The 26014-nt window shown below is 35.2% G+C and overlaps 1 protein-coding gene across 2 annotated transcripts in view; it reads right to left on the reverse strand.

Moving 5' to 3' along the window:
* The window catches only part of LOC120632134 (syntaxin-23-like), a 104076-nt gene continuing 78062 nt past the window's right edge, over positions 1-26014 (reverse strand). For both annotated transcript variants that reach the window (XM_039901943.1, XM_039901946.1), the window contains exons 2-5: positions 10579-10745; positions 2374-2507; positions 1492-1674; positions 1-119 (exon numbers count right to left, since the gene is read on the reverse strand). In XM_039901943.1, coding sequence (XP_039757877.1) covers positions 1-119; positions 1492-1674; positions 2374-2507; positions 10579-10745 — 603 coding nt within the window. The remainder of the gene's footprint in view (positions 120-1491; positions 1675-2373; positions 2508-10578; positions 10746-26014) is intronic.

The following is a 26014-nucleotide window of genomic DNA, read 5'->3' on the forward strand; positions in this document are numbered from 1 at the left end:
TCAGAGGTAGTTGGGACGCGACATACAACAAAGCACTCCCATGCCTTTGTAAAGAGATCCTCTTCGTTTATTCCTCCATAGGCCGTTAACGTCGTCGCCTTTAAGCGCCACGCTAGTCTCTGTAACAAAAGTTAGAATATACGGGCAGCAATTCAAGCAAGCTACAATAAATTACACGGTAGATTACATACATGATTTATCATTATAGATTGCCTTGAGGCAGAGATGCGGTGCTGGAAAATATCTTATATAGAGCGAGGGTATGTACATTCTATAAATATAATGTGAGTGGAACGTTTTTGGCAAATAAGTTTATCAAAATAGAAATAAAAACTAGTTGATATTAGGAAAGGAAAAGAAAAAAAATAATATAAAGTCGAAATCCGAACGCATAAATTTGTCCTGTTTAATATAGCTTAAACCTAATAGAAATGCTGAAATATGGAAATTTACTGCGTGAGGTAAATTAAATGTTTCATATTTTCCTTGGTGTGTTTCTAATATCTGTGGAGAATATCACAACCTATACAAAGCTCATAATCCTCGCATGTAAATGGAGGATTTGCTTTACTTATATGATCTGTGAACTATGCTATGGAATCGATTGCGTAATGTAGTGTTTATATCCTCTTTGCAATCTTATTAAGTGTTCCATCGTTATGGTCTAAATCCAAAATCTTTTTCTGCTTATTTTTCTTTTTTGGGTTTTTAGGTGTGCCAAATCAGCACATTGTACTTCACTAATATCAAGTGTATGGATTATTGCGTGGATCATTATCGTAAGGTAGAAAGTTTATCTAATGAATGTGCTAATTATTTTATTTTCTATGGCATCTATCCCACTTGAGCTAGTATTTTTTCTTTAAAATTAGCTTCCATTAAATTAACTACCTAAAATAATTTAAAATCTAGCAACTTTATTTATTTAGGATTTTTGCTTTTTTAATCTTCGCCGATAAGGCCGGGAAGTGTTATTTTATTCAAACTCGCGCAGCTTTTTTAGAATGTGCAAATGAAGCCCTTTCATATGATATTCAATTTGAACGAGATATCCAAGTAAAATATTTCATCGTCTCTATTTGAGGCCCTTTTGCAATGAATATAAAATACTAAGCGGTGATAGCCTAGTGGTTCTGCCTCCCTTATGGAGGATCGAGTTCGGCACGCATTTTTAATTTTCAGCAATTTATAACATTACCTCCTTCGACGGTGAAGGAAAATATCATGAAGAAAGCGGTATTAGAGTTCTCCATGTTCTCAAAGGCGTCTGAAGTTTTTTAATGCGCACTTGGCTTGCGTAGTAGAGAGTACAGCCTAAGCCCTTCTTATCGTGAGAGAAGTCCCGTGCCCTGCAGTGGGCCGGTAATGCATTAATAATGATATGAGGGTGATAAAATATATTTTTTTTTTTTTTAAATTGGACGTTAGACAATCATTTACAAAATTCAAATGGAACTCAATGGAACTTTGGTCTCAATAAAATTATCTTACCTAGATGATTAAGGTTTTCGTGTTGTGGTAGGTACTCTTGTATGTCGTTGACGATTCTTGTGATTTCCTGCGTATCCTTGGCGATACTGCACAGCTCCTCCTGATTGAAGTCAGGCGTGATCTGCTTGCACAACAATATCTGACTAATCACGTTGCCGAAGTTCGACGGGCCAGCGCGATTTTCTGTGTAAAATATAATTTTTGTTATTGGTACTTCAATAGCAACAGTTATTAGAAATTTAACAGCAAAACTTACGTGGATTAAATCAAAGATAGTATATGATTTTTGTTTATTTTTAATATTTTACACACGCTCACACAGACAAGTGTAAATGTTATATTAAGGTGTAACAATTAGTTAGGGCTTACAATACTGAAATATGTTTTACTAGAAATGAAAACTATTTATCTATACATATAGTGAATAAGAGCTACTTTTTATAACTGGAATCGTAGTGTTTTTTTTTAAATGACCTTATATCTAATACGTATTAATTTTTCTTAGATTTGGACAGTAAAAATTGGACACGTACAAACGTGTCTGCCATAAACATTTTGAGTACAGAATTGTAACTTTCAAGTTTGGCTATGTATTGCTGCTATTAATTATATTATTTATAATTATATACGCTTATAATAGTGCTATATTTTCCAAGGGAGACACTGTAGGTAAAAATGACAGAACCAGCTTTCGACCTGCCAGTTTAGTCTAGATTACAAATTTGAGTACAGCAGATTATAGGGCCAATAAATATTTATAATCTGTGAAACACTTCAGTGAGCACTAGGTTAGAAAAAAGTTAGTTAATTCTTGAAATAACTTATTTCAATAATTACAAAATCTTTAAGAAATTAATAAACAGAAGCTTATTTTTAATTTACCATAGTATGAAGTCATGTCCATAGGCACGAGCTGAACAAGACGGTGGCACTTTGCAAGCTCTCGGAGGAGTAGTTGGGACATAAAGTACAGCAACACCAGTTGAGGCTGGTCTGCGCACCCTTCGCCTGCTGGTCTGAATAGAAAAAAATATAAGTGAGCAAAGGTAAAGTATCATCTATCTATCTATATATATAAAAGAGAAAGTGTGTGGGTATGTTCCGTATAGACTCCGAAACGGCTGGACCGATTTCAATGAAACTTTCAGGGAATCTTCGGATTGACCTGGCGAGTAATCCTGTAAAGTTTGGTGACGATCGGAGCACTCCTATTTTTGAACTGTCAAATACAGCTTTTATTTACTATGATGATATTCTATTGTTGTGTGTACATGGGTGTAGATAATGATCTTCACCCGCTCGAGAAGAGAATAGAAGAGAATGAATACGGAGAGAAATAAATGGTTTTATATATTATGAGACTTAAATTAAAAATTTAATGATGTAAGTTTATTGTTTAAATAAAATAAAGCAAAATCTAGCCCGGCGAAGCGGGCTGGGTACGCTAGTGATAAAAGGCACTAAAAGGCGAACTGCGAATCAGAATTGTCATGCTTTCGCCTTAACATAAGACGTGGGATAGCGTCGGAATTTAGAAGCAGTGTTTTTTAATGCTTCGATATTTAAGGTAATAGCAAAAACTCCATGAATATTCCGACTTTATGTCATGTTTATCTGTAAGACCGTAAGGCCCTAAATAAATACTGAACGTCACGATAGAAATGGCAATTTTCTTTTATTGTTTGTGTCCGAATAAGGTTTTTAGGGAAAGAAAAATTTAATCTAATCTAGTAAATTAATATTTTATGGGATGAAGTGTTGCTTTGTATAGTTTTTCTATTTATTCAAGATCCTAAACCAATAATTTGGACAGACAAAGTTCTCAACAAGTTCGTTAATATTGATTTAGTGTAATAAATATTAAAATAATGAAGAAATATCTATATTAATATTATAAAGGTGAGAAAGGCTGTTTATTGACGAAAATTAGAGATCAACGACTCATATTACATCCAGAGTGAGTCCAAGGGCGGGGGTCCATAGGAAAGGCGGAGGCTTACTAACAGGAGCGGTGGGCAATTAAAATAATTATCTCGTATTCGTGTTTGCACTGTTATTTTAGTCTCTTATTTCTTTTTTCCTGCCTTTTCTTGTCACTTAGGATTGGCTCCTGTATTGGACACGGAGGTTTTGTTAATTTGTGTACTTTTTAGCCGATGCCACCTGATATATAGATTGTAGGTAACCTTGATGGTCAGAAATCAAAACAGTTTCACAAGTCAAATACAATAATATTACATACAATTAATAGAGCAATTAACTTCAAAAGCTAAAAGGCACAATTTGGCAGCCTCATCGTTACATAGTGACCTCTTCCGGGGAACTAATTAAGCCGTAAAAATTTAAAGCTATAAAAAGTATGGGAGGTCAAAGGTCCAGGGCTTAAAAGATTCCTATGTCCTAAGGAATAACATGCATCCAGCATTTCTCAGTTTATAAAATAGAATATCATTATTTGCCATATCTGTTCTCTGATTTAGATGTGAATAGATAAAAGACAGAGTTATTTTTGAATTTGTAATAGATATTAATTGGGATGCATGGATTTTATTATTTAGCCAAGGATTCTTTGTAATTTTACATTTGACTTATTTAAGCTTTGTTGAAATGCACACAAAGACTAATCAATCAAGCATTTGCAGTGTCTGCAAACTTTAACAACAATAGCTCTCTGGCCGCAATGCCAGTATTACCTCCCACCTTCATTTGCGCCTTTGCGATTCTTATTCTCAACGAGACAATGCCATGTATTTTTCCTCTGTATTTATTACGTACAATAGCAAAATGTGAAGATTTCAAAATTTGATGAGAAAAGTCGGAAACGTCGTGGAGTTTTCGTTATTTCTGTATTCACTACATCTCTTTGATTAAATGTTTTGAACGTTTTATACATTGTTTGAAATTAAACGGAACATCATTCAAGATATCTATAGCATTAAGAACATCTCTTGTGTACAGTAACATTGTGGGAAAAAGTAGGTATTTATAGTTATTAAACGAAATATATTTCTTATTAGCCTTTTTATTTGTAGCCTGTATTTCATTATTCATTATTTGTCGTTGTTCTAAACTTTTTAACTTTGAATAACTTAGAAGTTTTATCACATTTAAAAAAAAATGTCTAATTTAATTCCCTCTACAATTGTCTACTTACCTGAGAAAGTCCAGTCGAAATAATTTGGTTCAACTGTCCCAAAGATAAACCTGTATAAGTAGACAGTCAGATATAGAGTAGACTTTACATAACTGTATAGATATAGCAGACACTTGCTAGCGCCATCTATTCGCATTACTCTATCGTCTAAACGTTTATGATACGATATTCCCACTACAATAGTGATTTTTAAACGGTAAGCGTTATCTGGCCTCAATGCAGTTGCTGAAAGCCACACAAAGGGTCTTTTATTAGTTTAATGTTCCTAATGCAGAGGTCGAGGTGAAAAACTTTTTCCATTATAGTTTTTCTACTTTACATACATATTTAAATTTGGGCGAGTTTGTTGTTTGTTTTAACTGTACTTTAGCACATATCTAAAGCTAAAAATATCTAGTGACTTTAAGTTGAAGTTCTTCAACTACACAGAAACATGGAAGGGTCATTGATTTAATATGTTCCTATTGGAATTAGTGGGAATAAGTTTTTTTTCTTGAGTCTTGTTATCTTGACATTTATGACCTAGGCTTATCGTTATATCACAAATGGAGCTGTCACAAAGCCTATTAAAATGACCACAGAGTTAAGAAACAGAAACCGTGTACACGACTAATGTTGAAGCATAATAAAGAACTCCACTTTAGTAGTGTTTGTCGAACAGGCGGTTTATCACTTCTTACCATTTAGCAGTTGACAGTATTTACTTTCCCTCTAATGTTCTAAACGTTTACCATAGAGTGGGAAAATGGGAAAAGGTTTTTGGGCTAGCAAGATTCCTCAGGTGTGAAGTGAGACGTGCGCAGAGCGTTTTCACTGTTTTTGGACACAACAATGACTGCACTCTATGCAAAAATGGATGAATGAGGGTTCCGTATGTTCCTAACTCTGGGAATTGTTTGATTTATTTTTTCAGATAATATAAGTTGTAATTTATTAAAACATGCATTTTGGTAATGTACACAATGATCTACTGTATGTTATAAATCGAAATAAGTACAAATTGTAAAAAAATCTTTGCCCAAGAACAAAACAAAGGGTTAGAACTTAAAATAAAAAAAAAAATGGATGGATTCAGAATATTCAGTAATTCAATTTCAAAATTGCCCCTTCTGAGGATTGAACCTCAGCATCTCTCACTTGTAAGACCACAGGGCTCACCACTACGCCACTACTAAAACAAACTCGTATCCAAATACATACTTGTACTATGTATATTTGGTAATCCAATCCAAAAATACATAGTACAAGTACCTTGCACTATGTATTTTTTGCTCAATTTTTGAGACAAGTGAAATGTAATGTCTCAAAATTCTGCGATGACGTCTGTGTGCTTCTGCCTGTACACAATTATTGAGAACCGTGACTTGTTTAATATGAGAGCAACAGCAGCTTAAAACTACATTTTTCATTTAAATTGTGGAACTGTAACCAGTCACCAGGTCATGGCCTACATGCGCTCCGGAATGTCAATGAGTTTGCAGTACCGTAAAGTTAATCTCAGTTGGTTTAAAGTTAAACTAACATTTGGTCAGGCGTCTGTTTTATTGCTGAAGTTTTTATTAAATAACAAAATTTGGAGAATAAGACCACTTACTCGGATGTAAAGGTTATAGATATATTTGTTCGGGCAAAGCGATTTGTCTTGTAGCGAAACATCATAAATCTGCCTCGGTCATGCTTCAACATTCATTTAAAATTAATTTATTTCTATAGTAGGTCTTAATATAAGCACTTTTGCATGACGAGTCTGTCCGTTTGAAGAGACTTAACCACCCGTTCGAAAGGCAGATTTTCCCTAGAAGACGCCGGTCCATTCACTATAATCATTATTCTATCTTAGGAGAGATGATAGCGGAGAGGTGTGCTTCCAAGCCTCTTTGCCATGAAAAAATTCAACAATAAGGGTAGTCAACAAGTTCAAAAACGTATTAATTCTTGATCAATAGTATGAGCGATGGCTCATTCAATTTGGAATTCCGTGTAGAAAAAATGTATCAAAGGAACGAGTATATATAAACACATAACATAATTTTTATTAACAATTGAGATGTACAAAAGATAGCATTTCGTGTTTTGTTAAAATACCAAAAAAAAATTTTTATTTAAGGAATTTAGGTAAAAGATCCTCGAAGAACAGGAAATTTTCAGTAAAAAATCTGGCCTCTCATATTGTATCATCGTCATTCGTCATTTTTATTCACCGTCGAACATAGGTCTTCGCGCGGCTGTAACGGTATGATGACAACGCCTCTTGAAACAGAACATCACACAAAATTATTTTTTTATAATATTAAATATTAATTTTAACATTTGAAGAAATGATACTGTCATCAGAACACTTAAAACAATAAAGCTCTAGGGGGGAAAACAATTTATGTCGATTTTTCAATTAATTTGTTAACTAACAATTGTTTTCCAACTTCTGTGGTAACAAAAGTCGACCAAAATAATTGATCTAAAAATTTTTAGCTTCGTGGAGCCCTTTCTCTACACATTCTTAACAATATTACGAGCTATAAGTTTATTTAAGTTTTATATTTTGTTTGTTATACATTCTTGATAATAATTTTAGATTTTAAACAAAACTTGTTTTATAACATTGATTCATCCTTACGCTTTCTTCGGGCATATTATTATACTTTGGATACTTACGTTTCTCTATATCAGTTGGTAACTAAAAGATAACTAAAGTACCTTGACTATTTTGAACAATAACTAGGTATATATATTCGCGCCTGACTGCAATTACCTCTATATTAAGGCGATGAGCACACTAGCCTTGAAGACAGTTCACTCTTGATTCGAAGTTGGAACCAAAATATATATTTGGTAGAGAAAACGGAAGCAGGAAGGGCATTCCAGGCCTTTACTGTGTGCATTAGAAAGCAAGAAGTAAATTACTTCAAACGTGTCTTTCTATATTACAGATCCCTATGATCCATTGTATGTTTGATTCGGCTTTTTCCTTTCCATGAGGATCACGTGAAGAAGTTGTTCCCGGTATTATTATTTATACTAATTGATATCACCTCACAATTCACATTAATGGAAACGTGTGTATTAACGCTACATAAGTGGCCGTTTTAGGCCTACTTGTATAAAGAATTTTTGAATTTGTAATATAATTTATTACTATTCTATGTTTTGGTAACTTTTGATGAAATATTTAACAACGTACACAAAAGTAAGTATTTACAGTTTAGTATGATAAAATAGGTAGGCTACATACCAACGTAAACTAAATATATATTCTGATTAAAAAATTCATTGTTGAAACACTGCAAATACACAAAGGCGTGTAGAGGGCACGCGGACGACGCGATTTGTGGTAACGGTACGTGGTATTTCGAAATTTCACAACGCCTGTCGCAAGGCAACCCTCCTTTCTGTAAAATGTTAATGAGAGACGCGTCGAGTTATCTCTAGAATACACTAGACATAACCCACCGTGTGTCGCTTTATATCGGCAGCAATGCCAGCTATACGTATCCCTTGGATTTCGAGGTCATATCACGCCATATCAGGTGCTACTAGCACCATAAGATTTTATTTGCTTCAAATTGTATGGCGTCACTTGCGGTGGCGAAAATATGTTTCAAACTAATATGTTTTTAATATTTAACCTTTTAAAAAGTTATATCAAGTTGTTACAAGAACTGGAAGGCGCACAAGAGATTGATTAATTAGTTTCGTGTTGCGCAATTCAAAGAAAAGTACGATTGCGTGTTAGGGTGCGTTTGCATTGAAGCGAAGTGGTTCAGGGAATAGAGCAATTAGATTATCCCTACTTTCCTACAAATATTATTTAATAAAGTGAGTGTATTTCGTTGTCCTTATTTCACAGGCATACAGGCTTCACAGCATCTGAGCAACATACCTATTTATGTGATTTTTGCGCAGACATACTTTGCGCCGATGACAATACCAGACTTTAATATGAAGGGAACTTGGCTTTAAGGTAAGGCTTAAGCTTCCCTGAGCATTTAGCAACCGTAGCTCTCTCCATCGTCCGTTGACTGATTCTGAGCCATCTTATGATGCCCATAGTAAGTGACCACGTTTCAGATCCGCAAGTCATCACGAGCAACACGCACTGTTCGAAAAAGTTTGTCGCGATTCACTTTTGTATGTTTAAGAATAATATTATCGATATAAATGAGGGCATACATTTTAGGTGAAAGATATTTGGTTTGCAATATTAGGCAAATAAAATGAAATGTTTAGGTTTCAATTCATCTTTAGGTAGGGTAAACTTATATGCAGAGCGTGTGCATTACAAACATGCCGTAGGCAAGCTTCATATCCAGGTACGGGGTTTCAAAACTTCGTTATCTATTGTCTTGTGTTATATATAATTTACTTTAGACATGTAGATATGTTTCATGCCCGTAGTATACAGGAATTAATAAAGAATATAATCTTTTTCAGTTATCAGTGTAAATTAGAAAGGCCGGTGTTAGAAACAGTGAACAGGAAAGCACATAAATCCATCGATCACCGATTTTTTTATTATTCCACTAAAAGTTGTTGCAGTCAAGGGCTATGACTGCAATTTCACCTGGTGGTAAGTGATGATGCAGTCTTAGATGGCAGCGGGCTAGCCTAATCGGTTTCTGCGTGACATCGTACCGGAACGCTACACCGCTTAGCGGCACGTCTTTGTAAGCGGGGTGGTCACTAATTACGGTTTAATGGGAGACATCAGAACAGAACAGAGAAAATTCAGAAATTATAAATTGCCATATGCCTTTGCTGGGAATCAAACCCTTCCAATTTAAACCACAGCGCTCACCGCTTCGCCAGGGAGATCGTCTAAACCCGCATTGACCTCGTGTATGTTTGACTTACTGTAGCATTGACTTACGGAGGAACTGGTTTAATTTGTTCTTAGCGATGTTTGATGAAAATTGAACGGAACACTACAAAATGGCGGATCATATATTTTTCCTCAACTCCCTGAATATGGGTATCAAATGCACAGACATATACACTTTAGTAGAATACTATACACTATGACAAATTTCAAAGTCAAGATGGCCGCCACAGCAAAATGGCGAATTACATTTTTTTCTTCACAAGTGTTTTACTATGGGTATTAAATTAAAGGGTTTGACTAGTAGAATTGTACACTGTATTGAGAGTTGGGGGTTTTTAAAATTTTTAATTAAGATACTTTATATCAATCTGTCTTATCGAAAAAATAATGTCTATGCATTCCCCCGGGAAATGGCAGAACTACTTATAGTACGGAATCCTCTCCACGCGAGTCGCAGTTAAGACTGCATGCAATTCGAGATGGTAACTTAATTTAATCTCTACACAGGATTGCATTAAAAGTTTCGTAATTAAGGTATACATAGACGGTTCTTTAGGAACCCGCTTGCCTTTTCAATCGATCTTGCGAAATAAAATAGTATTTTATAGCGCAACTGGGATAGTTGACAAATATTGATGCGAACAACTATTTTGAATAATAAAATACGTCAACCAAAGTGGATTCTTGGACAAAAATAAACATACTCAATATTTTAGGGTTGTCTATTTAAGAGTTTATTCATCAAGCGTCAAGTAACCTACACGCGGAATATTTTTGCAGGAATTCCTAAACAACTAGTTGTACTCGTATAAATAATAAATTATGTAAGATTAAAAAGAAGTAAGATTTAACTCACTGATTTAACGATGGACTAGGATTGATTTCTAACTAAATTTTTTTTTAACAAGCAGTGGAGTTTGTCAAACTTTAATCCATTAAGGTATAAAGTGGTTGCTCTTGTTAAAAGTCTTTATTACGACTATAAATTAATATCTCCGCCCGATATTCGATAAGCATGGCTGGTCTAACCTACACGTACCTCTTTTATATCAGAGAGGAGGTCTGGAGTCACCTATAAATTATATTATCAGTTGGATAATAATAAAGTTGGACTTACTTTTTGCACGCCGGAAGAACTAACTGGCTGGTTTGCTTGGTTGCTTCTACGCAAGTTCGACGTAGACGACGCACCCTCTCACGTAGTTCAGGAGAGTCGTGAGGTTGCCCGATGTGAATAAGAAGGTCGCGGAACAATGCCAGCTGCACGTTTATATCCGTTATTAGCTGGAACAACAGAAACGTAGCGTTAATTACGTGGTTGCAGAAACTGCGATTCAGCAGTGTTCTATATCGCTTTAGAGTTTTGTTCAGCATTTTGTTATTTATCTAACGTTGAAATATATAAAGTTAGATTAAATAATGCAATGCTTATCATGCCTAAAAAACAAAGTAGCTCCCGCTGTTTGCACGCATAGATCTTTTAAATTATGCAACGGATTTTAATGCAGTTTCCCCAATAGATAGAGTAATTTAAGAGAAAGGGTTAAATGTAATAAACATATATAATTTAAGAAAAGAAGCATAAAAAATCAAAGTTTTGTATTGTGATGTCGTAGCAAACATATTTTGGTGCGCTCACATTGAAAACGCTTAGTCAGCCTTACAAGATTAAATTGTTGTACGGAATTGTATTATTAATCACTCCAAACTGCCACACATTATTGACATATATGTATATATTGACAGCCGGTTGGCGTGGTGGGCAGCACCCCTGCTTTCTGCGTCCAAGGCCGTGGGTTCGATTCGTGGGTAAAATGTTTGTGTGATGAATGTTTTTCAGTGTCTGGGAGTTTATCTGTATAATAAAATAATAAAAATATTCATATTAAGCTATTATAGTACCCTTAACACAAGCCAAGCTTACTTTGAGGCTAGATGGCTCTGTGTGCATTGTCGTAGTATATTTATTTATTTGTTTATTATTTATTAATATTTACATTGCAGCCGTGCCAAGCCGACGCGGGTCGCTAGTGTTTATATATTTTTTACATTTTTTCATAATTTATGAACTGATTGTGAATCTTATTTTTGTTTAGTTTTTCATTAGACTTTTATCAACCTTCCCTATATTTATTTCCCTTCAATTATACCTACTTTTAAAACAAGTAAAACGTATGTAATTAATGCATTCATTTGAAAGCCAGTATGTTACGCACCGCTAGACACACAGTTAAAATAATAAAACTTAGAATATCCTTTAGCTTCAGGAGTTGGTTTGTGTTGGAAATAAATCAATGGCTTAATAACCGTTTAAAGTTTTTGAATTGAGAATTTTTTTCTCTCTCTGTGTCTAATTAGCGATATTAAAACTTCGAACTTTAGAGTCGGATTCTAATTTCGTTCACGTTCGTTTAATAATGTTAGAAACAGAAAGAAAACATAGTAATAAATAAATCGTACTGCCCATAACAATATCTTAAGGTGTCCTCAAGTAACCTGGCGCTTCCTATTTTCTAAAAATCCAACGCTGTATATTATTGGATAATATCATCATATAACCCCAATACAGGCCTTGTGGGCCGGTAATGGGCACGAGTCACCTCCCACAATAAGAAGGGTTTAGTGGACCTTGCGGATTGGTGGACTTCACATGCCTTTGGGAACATTATGGAGAACTCTCAGTCATGCAGGTTTCCTCGCGATGTTTTTCTTTACCGATAAAGCAAGTGATATTTTAGTTAATTAAAACTAACATTAGAAAAGTTAGAGGTGCGTACTGGTATTCGAACTCAGCCCCCCGAAAATGAAGCCGAAGTCCAAACCATTAGGCTATCACAGCATTTTTAATCTACGTAATACAGGCACATAAAGGCAACAAGAATTAATTTAAACCCTTTTATTTATTTTCTGATGTTTACCTATAAGAATGTGAAAGTGTTAAATATTCTTTTATCTTTTGGATAATTGCAAGAGAAAAAATTTTCAACACATTTCACGCCAGAGAGGATCATGATAAACGATGCAGATATTGGGTAAAAAACTTAAAGGAGCGATGTCACCCCTGATAAAATTGAGTAGCGTGCAAAATTGGACGAATTTGCTTGAAAACCGTGTTGATTTTGACAGTTTAAATCTTCCCGTTTACTAACATTTGATTTGGATTTTAAAGCGATCATGAATGTAAATATATAAGTAGGAGGCAGTTAGAGTTTATTGTGACAGATAAATAAATAAATAAACTATGACAATACACACATCGCCATCTAGTCCCCAAAGTAAGCGTAGCTTGTGTTATGGTTACTAAGATAACTGATGAATATTTTATTTTTATTTTTTTATGAATAATATCCATATATACTTATAATACAAATTTAAACAGCCAGACACTGAAAAACATTCATGTTCATCACACAAACATTTTCCAGTTGTGGGAATCGAACCCACTGCGTCGATCGGCCGTCTTGACAGATGTTGTTCAGGGGAGTACTACCACCAGTGGCGTGCATAGAGGGTATGCACAGGGTATGCAGATGATATAAAATGAAGAAAATCTCCAGTACGAGTTATAAATACTTAAAGGTAGGCTTTTTATAATTCTTACAATGCCTATCCTTAGGTTTTTTTTAACTCGTACTGGAGATTTTTTTCATTTTATATCATCTGCATACCCTGTGCATACCCTCTATGCACGCTATTGACATATAGCAGCATTGCACTGCTGTGTCTTGTGAACTTGCCGGTGTTATGCCCATACACATTGAGCCTACCCTGCGAAGTGTTGCTCGGTTTATAGGTAATGATTTAGGTGGGTCATATGCTTGGTCCGTCAATTATTTCTTTTAAAAATATACAACGTATAACCTTTATTAAATGTGTAATTTTTTTCATATATATATTTAAAAAAAATCATATAGATAAGTAGCGCTTTGCTACTCGTCTATTTCAGTTTGAGAGGACGATATCCAGCTATTATGTTGCGGACATAGCAGTTTTTAATGCAAGTTGTGATGGAAATTGCCGGCAATAAAATATTACTAATCATTCGCTTCATAGTCATGCGGCCGATCCACCAACACATATATAAACCCTGTATCGTTTTAACTGGATTTGTATTAGGCGTTAGGTACTTCTGCTACGTTTTTTACCCAAGCAAATTGATTTACCTATCTATCGTTTATTTACGAAATAAAAATCTGTGGAAATAACTTGATGGCGCGATGGCAGCCCTGCGGCAAATTGAGTAGCGAGCGTTAATTGAGTGAGTGCTTGCCAACCCTGCCTGCGCCCGATTGCTGATTGGCTAATTTGTATCTTTAATAAAAAATGGCGCTGCCGCGATTATTGAAGCCTGGCAATAATTTGTGACAGACTTTGATCATCCAGTTATGATTTATTTGTTTGTTTTATGCTTCAAAGTTGGCAATATGCCTACCTTGTTAGTTACGAGTACAAAGCAATAGCCTACCTATTTATTTATTTAAATGACTTAATTGTACGACAAAATGGAAAAGATACAATTACTGATAGATAAAAAGAAGAAAGGCTACTTTATTACTTTATCGCTAAGAGGGATCTCTTCCAATTAATTATTCAATTATATTTTTTAAATTCAGTTATATTTTTTTTCGTTAAAAGGGCTGTAAGAGTAATTTCAAAAAACACGACTTCAAGATAGAGGCATTTTTATAGTAGGCAAATGTTGGGGTCCGAGTAATAGAATTTCCAACGGGATAAGGAGAACGTGAACTGGAAAGGGGATTCATATTTTGGCTTTAAGCTTGCTTTAATTCTGCAGCTATATTGTAAGAGACTTCAAGCTTTCATCATTATCTTCGTCAGCACTTCAACCGATTTGGACGTAAACTGCTGAACATAGATATTTGTAGGGATTTTTAATTCAACGGTCCTGGACTCCTTGCTTCCAGCGGCTCCCAGTGACTAGTTTGTTGTTATCTGTCCACCTCGTCGGAGCCGATTAACGATGCGTTAAACGGTGCGGGGTCGCCATTCCAACATTTTGGGGGCCCAACAATTTTTCCAGAGTGAAAAGCATCGCTCTAAGTGTGGCATTCTAGAGGCAGCCAATTGTTTAAATTTTATGTTACATAAGTACCAAATAAGACAGGTAACTTGAGTTATAATAGTTGTTGAGTTCAGTTACAATAGTGTTAAATATAAATGTCTTTATATTAAAGGCCTGAAACGACTCATTGAAACGAATTTTTATTATTAATTTTCCCTTTTCTTCCAATTAGATTGTATTATTAATTAGTTTGTTTTTATATCAGACAGAATGTAGTATTTTTATATTACAGAAAGGCTATTGTTTACCGTACCACTCCACTGGCTATTTGAATTCAATAATTGAATGAAGCATCTCTTAAATAATATTTTAACATCACTGAAACAAAACGAACAATGATCCGTGAAAGAATTAATTTTACACTGGAGATTCGAGATTATATTTTGCTAAAATAATTTCGTAAAGTATATTTTACTCTAATTTTTATGTATAGTTATAAATGAGGGGCCGCGCATATGGTCTACTTGACGATAAGTGGAATCCATCGCCTATAAATAGAGCAAACGTCGCAGGGCATTAACGTGTCCTACAAAATTCCGCCAGGTGTCGATCAACCTAGGTGCTAAGCATCACCTATAATTACACTGGCAACCATATCCTTCAGACTGGAACACAGCATTGCAATTATGTAGCTTTGCAGCTGCAGAAATAAGCAAGACGGTAGTACTTCCCCCAACGAGCTCTGTCAAAAAAAGCTCTACTACTACATTCGGAATTCATTGAAATTCAAAAATTAATTTATTTCAAGTAATAATATCAGTACTTTATAACTTCAAGTATGTCTGTTTTTAGTGACTTCTACCACATGAAGGCAGATTCTATGGAGAAGAAGCCGGCTAAAAACGCAGCAGTTGCCCTTTTCCTAAATCATTGTAAAATATTTTACATTTGATTTTTATTTATTTATTTCAAATAAACAAATAAAAAAACAGGCCAAAGAATACAGATAAAGTCTGTGATTTACAAACTAGGATTCCCTGTGTCCAGTGGCGTGCATACAGGGTATGCACTAAGCGGGCAGATGATATAAAATAAAAAAAAAATCTCCAGTAAGAATTATAAAAAACCTAAGGAAGCATTATAAGAGTTATAAAAATGTTACCCTGTAGATTTTATAACTCGTACTGGAGATTTTCTTCACTTTATATCATCTGCATACCCTGTGCATACCCTCTATGCACGCAACTGCGGCCGTGTCGTGGAAATCACATTTATAGTTAACATAGGTTATCGACGGACATTTAGCAGCATATAATTAGTTTCTTACAGTGTAAACGAGTGCCAACAGTTTGACACAACCCTATTATCCTATGAAGCTTCAGTAAACAATAGCTCAGCGAGCAAAAGTAAAATCTTCCCATCTAACGGAGACAGAACGAGAGGGCCGTTAGCAAGCTTAACAAAGTTGTTTGTCATAAAATCTGCTTTTATAAGGAATCTGATTTGTTGTTCCCTGACAAAGATTTATGGATTGAGCCGCCTCATGCGTTACTTTATCAGAGACTTTCAAAAATACCTGTTAAATATACGTACAATTAATAATGGTAAGTCAGACACGCGCATCGAAACGATTGTGATTTTATTCAATTACGTTTCCTTGAAAGGTATATATATTTTGAAAGGTACGGAAATATATATTTATGAATGCTTTTGCACGTGGCTACGCTTACGTTAAGAACGATTTTTATATACCTAAATATCAATCTCCTATTATGTTCCCTTAAGGGGATGAATTTTCAAAAGTCCTCTCTTCGCGTACGACTACGTGATAAAAGCTGTAATCTGTAAGTTCAATTTCAGCCCAATCCGTTCAGTAGACTGATCTAGTAGAACTCAGTCAGTCGCTTGTAAAATATATATGTTTAAATTAATTGGCCGTTTCAAAAACCACAAAACAAAACAATACTACCTCTTTATACGACAGCAGGTGTTTTCCGTTCACTAGCGACATCGCATAATTTTTTTTATGTACTTACAGGTTTTGTCCAACATTTAGTGATTGTTCACATTGCAAACTTCGGAGATTTTAGTATCTGGCAGAAAAGAGAATAAATGACTTCAATAATTCGTGTAGATTCAACTTAATACCTCAAACTGAAAAAACAAGCTTTTACACACGGATAGGAAACAAAGTGTTTCCAAAAGGTTTGCCGTTATAAAGTTGGGAACCCTAAAATGATATCACATGCGCAATCCGTCAATTAAAACTATATAAAATAAATAAAACACAAAAACTCATAACAGCTCTCTTTGTGTTTCTATGAAATTACAGTTAATACAATTATCAACATACCCGACACTATCAATATACACATTAACGACTTACCTAATGATAACAGGAATAATAACTGTATCAAAGTCATAGGCGGTACCGTGAATACGTTTATACAAATATTTCCTTAACGAAAATTTATTTTTAGTTTTCATTTCGTTCTTTTTGGCGTATCTTGCAAGGGTTGAGTGAAAAATAGTTTATTCTTATTTTAGTATTAGTTTAGCACTCTGTTAGATACTTATATGATGCTACTAAACTGCTTAGGGAAGTTTTAAGTAGCACGGCCCATTGGCGATGGACTATTGAAGATGATAGAACAAGCGTTGTTCAAGAACACTTCAAGATTGACTACCGTGCTCAATTGTAGCGCCATCACAAGCTTGATAATAACAGAACGTTTATATTTTTCTATGTTCTTGAGAAAACGTGAACAATTTGTTTTAAAATAATAAAAGTTTAAGTAACTATTATTCTTTAAATTATTGTAGAAAAAAGTGGTCATGGTCATCGATATATGGACATATTATTATTATTATTAAACTCTTTATTTGTATACCACAACATTAACATATTTAAAATATAACAAAAACAGAAACATCGAAAGAAGTAGTAATACAAAAGGCGGCCTTATCGCTTAATAGCGATCTCTGCCAGGCAAACTTAGAATAGGAAAAAAAAGAAGAGGAGAATAGACTGCTGGTGGTACAAATATTAAAATACATACATGCAAATAACTACATGCTAATACATAAACTAGTGTGCACAAATAGATAAAAAGTACTTTAACATACAATAAATGAGTAAGTATATACATACTATTAAAAGTCGTTAACAATATAATGGGCCTTAACTGCTCTTTTAAATATCGCCAGTGATTTGGATCGTCGTATGCTCAATGGAAGCGCATTCCACAATTCCACAGCTCGTACGCTAAACGAACGCTTATAAAATTTTGTTCTATGATAAGGCATACACAGCGTCAGCGCACGGCACGATCTTAAACCAGATTGCTCACCAAGAAAAGTGAACTTCTCTTTTAAATACGAGGGAGTATTTAGATGAAATAACACACAGTACAGAAGAGAAAGTACATGCATATCCCGGCGACGACGAATAGGAAGCCACTTGAGTTTTTGTCGAAATTCGGAAACATGGTCATATTTGCGAAGGCCAAATATGAACCGAATAGCAAGATTTTGAAGACGCTCAAGTTTATAACATAATTTGATGATTTTTTTTTTATATTTAAAAAATCATCTATCAAAAATGTTTTTAAACAGGGTATATTTACAATAGCAACACCGTTGTCGCCATTGACATGAACCACTTCAATTCTGTTTCAATAGCTGCTGAATGATTATTTAAGATATTTAATAACCGACAATCTACTTTGTGTTTTAATTATAACTGGTTTTATGCGAAGGAGTTCCGTGTCGATTTTTAAAAGTAACAAATTTGCTACAACTATTACAAATGGCGATGTTATAAACATTGCTTTAATATGTTACTATTTATAAATAAAAGTATTTTTAAAGTAGGTATTTTATTTTTTGATATTCATGCTTTCACTATATAGTCAGTAAAGTTGTGATTTATGTCGCGTTAGATAACGAGCTTAATAGAAGTTATGACGGGGTGTGATCTCGTCACGCGAAACTAGAATTTGTCACGAAACTCCAGTGGACATTTGTAAGCTTGATTTATATAGCCGGTTAAGAGTTATATCGTAGCGAAGTATTTCAAAAATAAACAAAAACAAATGAGCCAACGAGCTGTTTAGCTGTATATTAAAGGAAAGGTGACTGATTGACTGTTTGATATATCATAGTTTAGTTACATAAAAGCCCCTAGGGATTCCAGTACAACATTACTTATCCGCTAAGCCTATAGGATGTATCGACGTACTAGGCTACCTAATAATAATTGTTAAGCGAATGGTGTGAAAAACTAATTACGATGGTGCCCTAAAACGTGATCGCTAACCGTAAGAAGGCTCCGTAAGAATGTTATTTCTACGTGATAAATAAGAAATAAGGACATTCGTGGATCAAGTAGAGTTACTGACATAGCTGTACAAGTTGCGAAACTAATAGTGGTAATGGGCTGTGACGTAGCACGGAGGACCGATGGAAGTTGGGTTTTCAAGTTGCTAGCGTGGCGACCCTGCATTGGTGTAAGACCGTGAAGTGTGCAAGTTCTCTCTAAGATCTAAAATACCTGATAATAGATAAATTAAAACAAAAAGTACAGCTATGTATATCTACTTTAAAAGTACCTAGGTCTTTTTTTGTAATTTTGTTTTATAAACAAAACTAATAAACAGAATTTGATATAATAACTTTTTTTTTTTAATCCATTTATTATTTATTGATGAAGAAATTTGCAATCAAATTTATACCAGCCTTTTCCAGTTTTATAGTTAATTTTAAAATAATAAATATTAGGGTCTATGAGAATGACGAAAGCTTTCAGGGTTTGTTTCATCAAACATGTCAATGGAGAAACGGAAGACCTGTTAGCCTGTAAATTCAACTTCAAGTAAGTGATATTATATGAGCTCAATTTAAATCGCAAATAACTCCGAAAAATAGGAGGTGAAGAATTAAAAGTCGGTCCCCCGAACGGAAGGCTGAAGTTAAACACCAGGCTAGCAGCGCTCTCATTATATTTCTTAAATATATAATATTATCATCGAGTGTCGAGTGAACTCAAAGGCGGGACACGGTTCTAAAACTTGCACTGGACAAGGTTCTAGAACTTGCATGGTAAAACAATCTGGTATTAAAAGGGTGATAGAAGAATGCCGGGCATCCAATTCACCATCATATCAACCGATAGACATCCACTGCTGGACATAGGTCTTTTGTAGGGAGTTCCAAATTCCACCGTTCTGAGTCGCTTGGATCCAGCGGCTACCTGCGACGCGCTTAATGTCGTCTGTCCACCTCGTTGGGGGTCGAACAACGGTGCGCTTACCAGTTCGGGGCTGCCATTCCAGCAACTTGGGATCCCAACGTTCATCCTTTCTCCGAACTATGTGCCCGGCCCATTGCCACTTCAGTTTCGCGACTCGTTGAGCTATGTCGGTAACTCTGGTTTTTCTACGAATCTCCACATTTCGGATTCGATTGCGTAGAGATACTCCGAGCATAGCTCTCTCCATCGCCCGCTGAGTGACTTTGAGCCTTCTTATGATGCCCATAGCATCCAATTGGTGAGGATTAAATATGTTTCTGTAGCGTTCAGTAAGATCAAAGAACGCGATAGTTTGAGGTAGTTTGGGATTGCCCACAATTTGAAATTCCCGAACTTTAGTTATTAGAATTTATGTTTCAAAAATCATTTATAGAATACTATAGATACATATCAAAGCTCACGGTATAGTAGGTAAAATACTCATTAATTTTTATCAGCATGAATATCAAACGAAAAATGTTTAACGACGTGTCATTACGTTACGAAATTACGCTCGAGAGCCCATTGTCTCAAATTAATTTGTATTTCCAATAACGTCTCCGTCGAGAATACAGGTATTTAACCAATCTCAGGCGACTTATCAATTATTGGTATTTATATCAGACAAAGAATATTTATTCATGCGTTATAACGATAAAAGAAATATTTACTATCATCATTGTCAACCCATTAGTGGCCGAATGAACAGTCTAGGCCATAGTCCACCATGACAAGTGTGGTTTGGTGGACTTCACACGATTTACAGAACATTATGGAGAACTCCCAGGTATGCAGGCTTCCTCATAATGTTTTAATTCACCGTTAAAGCAAGTTATATTGATTCTCTGTTTCCTCGAAAGCGAAGTCCTACGGCTATCACCGCTTGAATTACCTTGAAATATTATATCCCTCTTTGGAAGAGATCAATAATATAGCGCTTAGACCAGAAAGCTCCAATTATATTGTCAGGTTAGGAATTAAAATTAAGCGTATCTATAAGTTGAATAAATGTTGACTTGATATATTATTTCTGTACTGATAAAAAACAATTAGGTATATAGAGTATAAACTATCGTGACCGACACGAATTATCATGTTCCGCCGACGAGCTCATGAAAAGGGTGGATTTAAAATTATAGGGATGAGACATATTATTGAAAAAAAGAATATTTTGTACGTACTTTCTTTTCTGACAACCATGTTGTTTTTTGTAAGGAAGAATGCTCAGCCCATAGAAAAAAAATCTTAGAAACGATTGGAAAGATATTTTTCTTGGCGTCACAAAAATATTCAATTTTATATTCAACAGTAGTGTTTTTCTTCCGGTGAAGCAGAAGTGGTAGTTAGTATGAATGAATGAATGAAAACAACGTATCCAATTTTGCGGCCTTATAGCTTCATAGCGATTTCTTTCAAGCAACCAATGAATTAGTATGTAAATTCGGTATATACTTTCTGATTTTGTAGTTTTATATAACTAGTAACTACTAATTCATTGGTTGCTTGAAAGAAATCGCTATGAAGCTATAAGGCCGCAAAATTGGATACGTTGTTTTCATTCATTCATGCTTTTCGATTTGTGATTTTTTTATAACCAAAGCTAAACTTTATATTGTGTATTTTGCAAATAAGAATGAAATAAAAAAGGGTGGAGGCACGGTGGAGGTTTAATAAATTAAATGGGGTTTGACACGCAAAATGTATTGCATTAACCATTAGCATAGTGACGTAATAACCGCGGAAAAAGGCCTGATATTAATTATTGACCCAAATAAATAAATAAGTGTTGTTATTGGTAATAATACTTGGTTTATTTATCTCATAGCCAGAATATTCGAATACCGATATGTAATGTAGGGTTCGAGTCTTAGAAAACCTGTATCTTGGTCCAGAAGTATGACGTTGCGATATAATTTCTTACCGTAAATGTGAACAGGTGTGTTTGTGCGACGGCCATGAAACTTTTCTCCAAGAGATAGAATTTGCAGAGTTTGATCGTGGTAGAGGGGTAGACTTGGCTCTTCGTGATATTTGTTTACTTTTTGACAATAAATAATTAAATATGTGTAGCTCGCGAGCCTTGGTAATCAATTAAAAACTACTATTTAATTTTTGACGACCTTCCCTGGCGCAACGGTGAGAGCTGTGAATTTAAGTAGGAGGTCCGGGCTCTGGCCGTGGCTAGTTACCACCCTACCGACAAAGATGTGCCGTTAAGTGATATAGTGTTCCAGTGCGATGTCGCGTAGAAAACAATTAGGGGTATGACTACCATACTCCCATACAGTTTAGCCCGCTATCATCTTAGACTGCATCATCACTTACCACCAGGTGAGATTGCAGTCTAACTAACTGTACTAGGCTGTAGTGGAACAAAAAAAAAGTTTAATTAGGTACCGGTACTAAGATTACTAGGTAGTAGGATGGTTGACCCTATAGTTGACCAGGCACCGGTTGTTGACCACTTACAGAATTAAATGTAAATATTAAGAATTCTCGCCACTATCTACTTTTTCTTCCTTGGCAACTAAGACGAATCAACCAATCAAGTTTCCGCTAGAAAGAGACAAAAAAACATAGCCGACAATTGCGTTTTACTGCGGCTTGTCAATGCTACTAGCCGATCGGCTGCCATTGCCGTCTTCTTCAGTTTGACGATTGAAAAAATTAGTCTACCTCTGGTACAAGTATAGTTTTTGGAATTCTATGTGAAATAATAAATAAACAGAAATGGATTAAACGCTTTTCTTTTCGTATGCAACTTTAAATTAAATAACGAATAATTAAAGCAGTAGTGAACACCAAAAATGTTTAATACTTTTAACTACTTTTTTAAGAGGAAAACTACTTTATTTTCACTAATTATGTGTCAATGATATTAAAAGTAAGCAAACGGTTATCTGATTTATGTAAACATATACTTGTAGACTACTAAAGAGTTTGGTAAATCCCGTTTTATTTGTGTTCTCAATTTGCTCAGTCCTTGAAAAGTGTTGAAACTCGGAAAGTTTGCCAACCGGATCGTTATTGGGTCCTCTAATTTCGCTCTACATTATGCTCGGTAAAGATAAAATCAATTACAAGCGATCCCTTCGGTTTCCCGAAAGTTATTTCAGTTCTTCTGGTATTTTACGGGCGAGTGGAGTGAAAACAAAAAAACAGGGGTGTTTTTATCGATAGTTTGTCTGACTGACTAAAATATTTATTTGATGTCTACTGATAATACAGTGTAAGGTCGAACGCGTTGTAATATTGACCCCTACTATAAAATAAAATAGCCAAGGTTCAAAACAGTCCTCAAATATTTCTTTATTTAAATAGGCACAAAGATGGCACAGTCAAAGTCAAATATTTCTTTATTCAAATAGGCACATAGATGGTACTTTTGATGCGTTGATTATATACAAAATGTGTACATAGCAGTGAGTAGTGATGGCGATAACTACAACCGTAAACTTAAAACTAAAGCTACTAGGGTTCCAAACGCGCCCTGGTCTAAGAAGAAGCCCACAACAAACTTAGCCGGGTTATCACCATCTCGCATTGTCATTAAAATACTCACTCACTCTCCAGTGAGAGACATCGGCCGTGACCACTCTACCGACACCGTGCTACCAAGCGATTTAACGTTCCCTATAGGAACCGAATAGAGATTAGGTGAGAAATATCACTCATAACCAGATGAGGTGGAATTGATTTTATATAAATCCCCTATAATATGCCCATATTAAAGGGAAGTAATATAACAATACAACAATTATTATAGCGAAGGCATCTCTTAGCGCTAGTTCAGACACGGCAGAAACCGCGCGATTATAGAATCTCATTGAAATTGCGCGGGTCTTATTTATATGAGTTATAAGTAATCGTTCAGACATAACCGCGCGGTTAATTAAGCCGCGCGGTTATGTCTGAACGATTACTTAATCCAATCCGCACGTAATCCAACCGCCAATAGAATCGCGCTTCTCCCGCGCGTTTCTATTACTATGGAGTCTTTACTTCGCGTTCAGTTGCGTTGCGGATACCGCGCGGTTAGCACGTCACAGTTCGTGAGTTCGCCATGGATCGTTTCGACACTGAATTTAATGAATATTTATTGATGAAGTGGAGAAGAGCAATATGGGATCTTCAATGTGAAGATTACTCAAATAAAATTATCAAGAACCGAGCTTTTTTATTTTTTATCGCACATCCTTAAATATGGATATAACGGTACGAACTGATCATGTAATAGTAGGTCACTTAATAATAAAATACCGCCTTTTCACACTTCTTCGTCGACCTCCATTTTCAAACTGATGCACGAACATCACATAATAACCGCCGGTGTCTAAATAGTATCACAATTTTGCGGGTTCAAACGGCGCGATTCTTAAACGCGCGGTTCCCGCATGTATGAACTAATTTATCACTACTATAATTATTATGTATCGTCTAGATGCAACTTATGTACTTTGCATGCTAGTTGCGGAGCGTGTGAAAACTTGTTCAAAACTAAAAAAAAAGTTTCATTTAATTTATTATGCCGTGCCAGGGTTTGTGTTGCACCTAGATATAACAAATACAATCTGTGTACACCCTGACATGCTATTTTGTTTGAAAAACGACCGCGTCCGCTCACAAGTTCTGATAAGAATTCCATACAAACTTTATATTCTCCACAATATACCGTCCTTAGAGGTCCGTTGACCTACCGTTTAACTCACCTTACTGCACATTCGCTTCCTTTGCTTCAAAAAAAACGTTCATCCCCTTTTTAACTCACTTGGGGAAGGAATTTCATAAATACAAAAAAGGCATTCAATTCTTCATAAAGACCACTTTTTTATCATTTATAAGCTAAAAAATATAGAAACTTCAATCTACTTGTCATCCCCTTTTTAATCTCCTTAGAGGTAAAATTTTAAAGAGTTATTTAACCTTCCTGGAAAATTGGATTATCAAATGCAAAAAAGATTATTCCAATCCAAATGGCAATTAGCGAGCTTAACGCGTTCAATTAAAAAACAGATTTATTATTAGTATAGACTATAGACTCGACTATATTTTTGACAGGGAATTGAAAAAAAAAAGGTTTTATTCTACGAAACTGCAAACCTCGTACTCCACGGTTCTTAGCGTTGTGTTAAATAGTCGATCAAAAAGGAATCACAAAACAGAATCTCAAGAAACAACCATTTTGTTGAAATATACTTTGTCTGTGTCAATGCAAGACGACGTCTTATATTATTACAAAAATATCGCTCGACATATTGATATATGATTTTCAATAATTCTGATATTTCTCTTCTACTTTATGAAAGTAAATCAATCTAGTTTTAGTACAGTTAGCACTATTAGATATTCTGCACAGTACTATAAAAAATTACAACTTATTGACTTAACTAAATTGTCAGTTCTTAAAATAGTGCTATCCCTTTACACGGGGAACGATGTGAAAAGGACAGCACTATATTTAGACATTTCGGTTCAGTAAGAGAGTTGTGTGCAAAAGCATTGCCACCATTATTCCACTATAATGGTCACGGGTCTTGGACTTATGGCTTACCATGCAAGGAACCAGGCCTATTTTGTAACTCTGGGCTGCTTATGAGAAATTCATGACAGAAAAATTCAGTAGGGAAGAGCCTAACAATTTAGGTAGACCCCGCCGAATTTAGGACCTCGAGATAATGAAACTTACGGTTTGAGGCCAGTTTACAATTTAAATTAATCAACATCATCATCATCATCATCATGTCAACCAGTAGACGTCTACTGCCGGACTCAGGTCTTTTGTAAGGAGTGCCAATTACCACGTCTTGTTGCTTGCGTTCAGCAGCTCCCTACGACCAGTTTGATGTCGTCTGATCACCTAGTCGGAGTTAAATAAGCGTTTGCCGGTGCGAGATTGTCATTCCTGCATCTTGGGACGACATCGAAAGGTTCATCCGAGCTATGTGGCCTGCACATTACCACTTCATCTACGCGATTCGTTGTGGTATGTCAATAACTTTAGTTCGTCTATACTCTGAGAATATCTCTCTCCATTGCCCGCTGAGATAAAAACAATAAATTTGAAATCAATTCAAGTTCAGACGACCATTGATCACGGTTTGATGTCATATCATAAAAGTGGAAGGTTTGCGTTTGTGACACAATGTGTTCTAATAAATGACATTAGGAAATTAATAGTTATGACCTTGTCATGCAAATGGTGTAGACTGTATCATCGTTCACAATGTAGATTGATAAAGA

Source organism: Pararge aegeria, chromosome 2, assembly GCF_905163445.1.
Source record: "Pararge aegeria chromosome 2, ilParAegt1.1, whole genome shotgun sequence".
Classification (NCBI taxonomy): Eukaryota; Metazoa; Arthropoda; class Insecta; order Lepidoptera; family Nymphalidae; genus Pararge; species Pararge aegeria.